Source organism: Cariama cristata, unplaced genomic scaffold, assembly GCF_000690535.1.
Source record: "Cariama cristata isolate BGI_N322 unplaced genomic scaffold, ASM69053v1 scaffold31291, whole genome shotgun sequence".
Taxonomy (NCBI): Eukaryota; Metazoa; Chordata; class Aves; order Cariamiformes; family Cariamidae; genus Cariama; species Cariama cristata.
In genome coordinates, this window is record NW_009598042.1 from 1245 (window position 1) to 3255 (window position 2011).

Consider the following 2011-nt stretch of genomic DNA (forward strand, 5'->3'; position numbering starts at 1 on the left):
CTGCTGCCACCCGCCCCAGCAGGGCCCCCTCTGCGGTCACCTCCCAGCAGCCCCTCACCCCATGTCTGTCTCCACATGAACTCCAGGTTCTGAGTGGCAGCAAAGTGCTTCTTGATGGCGTAGTGCACTCGCTGGATGAGCATGCCCGTCAGGTTGGAGCGCTTCAGCAGGTAGGGCATGGTGGAGCTGTACCCAAAGGGGTCGACAGCCCAGCCCGACCGGGGCGTCACACCTGGGGGCGCAGAGAGCCGTCAGCCCCGCACTGGGCCCAGCAGCACCTCCCATGAGGAGGCTGCTGCCAGGGATGGGGATGCCCACTGACGCATCAAGCAGGCCCCTAGCCAGCGCTCTGCCTCCGCTGCCCGGCATCCCGCCCAGCTCTCACCGATGTTCTTCTCCAGCCACTGGTGCCCCTCGATCAGCTGGTCGATCATGGCAAAGTAGTGGGAATTGGCCTCGTCGGGCATCACCCAGCCACCCGTCACCATCTCCAGCTGCCCGTTGCCAACCAGCCTGCAAGGGGGAGACACAAGATGTGACAAGCTCCGGGTAGAGCCCTGCGGTGAGCAGTGTGACCATGGCAGAGCCTCCCCCTGCCTTGGAGACACCTGGGTCCCACCACAGCCTCCGCAACCACTGGCTGCCCTGCCCCACTGCCCACGCTGTCCCCACGCAGACAGACATCCCTCCACAGCACCATGCTGGCCAAGGCCCCAACCAGAGCCCATCCCCACACAGGTCAATGCCCGTTGCTGTATCCTGCGGCCCACGTTCCCTCTGTCCTCCACCTCCAGCCCTCCCGGAGCAGGGGGGCTGACAAGGGGGCCCTCTCCCACCACAATATCCTGCTCTCCAGGTCTCCCACCCCCCTGAGGGTGCCCTGGCCCTTGCAAGATGATGGCACTGCTCAGGCTTTGTGGCAGTGCTCGCATGCTCGGGGTTACAGGGACGAGAGGGAGTTTCCCAGCCCTGCGAGCACGGGGAGCGGCGCAAGGCGAGACCTGCCTCCCCCAGGCCCTCAGGCCCCCGCTGCGGAGGCTCTGGTGCTGGCAGCACGCTGGTTCTCACTCCATACTGCTGTGGTTTTGACGTCTCGCGGCACTGAGAATTTGTTGGCAGTGCCAGGGCACCCCACAGTGACCAGTACGGAGCCCACGGCTGCTGCACTGCAGCCAGGGCAGCCTTCGTCTCCCCAGGGCCCTTCCCTCACACACTCCGTGCTCACAGCCAGGGCCTCCTGCAGAACCCTGCCTTGGTGTAGGGATTGTGCCAGGCAGCAGGGCCAGGCGAGTGGCCCTACCTCCGCACCGCAGCCCGCTTCTGGGCACTGATGTTGTCCCACCACTTGGAAAAGAAGGAGATCTCAGACCAGATGAAGCGCCGGCGCGGATCCTCCTGCATCTTCAGCACCATGCTGTTAAGGATGTGCTGTGTCTGGTCATAGTAGTACTTGTCAAAAGTCTTGATCCAGCCTGCCAGCATGGGGAGGGGGGTCACTGCGTGAGGCCCAGTCCTTCCCCACCAGCCGTGTGGGGCAGCAGGGGCTGGGCTGGACCCTCCCCTCCACCTTCGCCTGCTGCTCACCCGGGTCGTTGTGGGAGTGTGGCACCACAAACACCTGCAGGGGCTCAGCGTCCCACTCATTGGGCTCATAGGTGATATCAAAGCCCTGCTTCCACACGCCACCATCCTGGTTGTCAAAGGGCAGCAGGGAGTACACAGCCAGCATCTGCCGGGTGGGAGACAGGGCTCAGGGCAGACACGGATCGAGAGACCCCCAACGGAGTAGTGCCAGGACCCCAGGGACACCCCGGTATGGACCCTCTCGCGCTAGCAGAGACGGGCCTTAAGGTGTCTGGCTGAGATGCTGGCCTCTCACCTGCAGGTCTGGGCTCTGGCCCTTGCCCCCCAGGGCGAACTGGCAGTCCTGTGGGGAGACAGAGAGGAAACTCGGGCGATTCTCAGGGGGCAGCACCCAGGCGCCATTGGGCGTGTGTGGGGCGAGCGCCGG

At 64.7% G+C, this 2011-nt stretch overlaps 1 protein-coding gene across 1 annotated transcript in view; it reads right to left on the bottom strand.

The window, feature by feature from the left end:
- The window catches only part of LOC104168528 (alpha-mannosidase 2x-like), a gene marked incomplete at its 5' end in the record, with an annotated part of 3154 nt that extends 1146 nt beyond the window's left edge, over positions 1-2008 (bottom strand). The window contains 5 exons of the mRNA XM_009709142.1: positions 59-232; positions 386-513; positions 1301-1472; positions 1585-1729; positions 1880-2008. Of these exons, the coding sequence (XP_009707444.1) occupies positions 59-232; positions 386-513; positions 1301-1472; positions 1585-1729; positions 1880-2008 (748 nt within the window). The remainder of the gene's footprint in view (positions 1-58; positions 233-385; positions 514-1300; positions 1473-1584; positions 1730-1879) is intronic.
- Between the last annotated feature and the right edge of the window lie 3 nt (positions 2009-2011).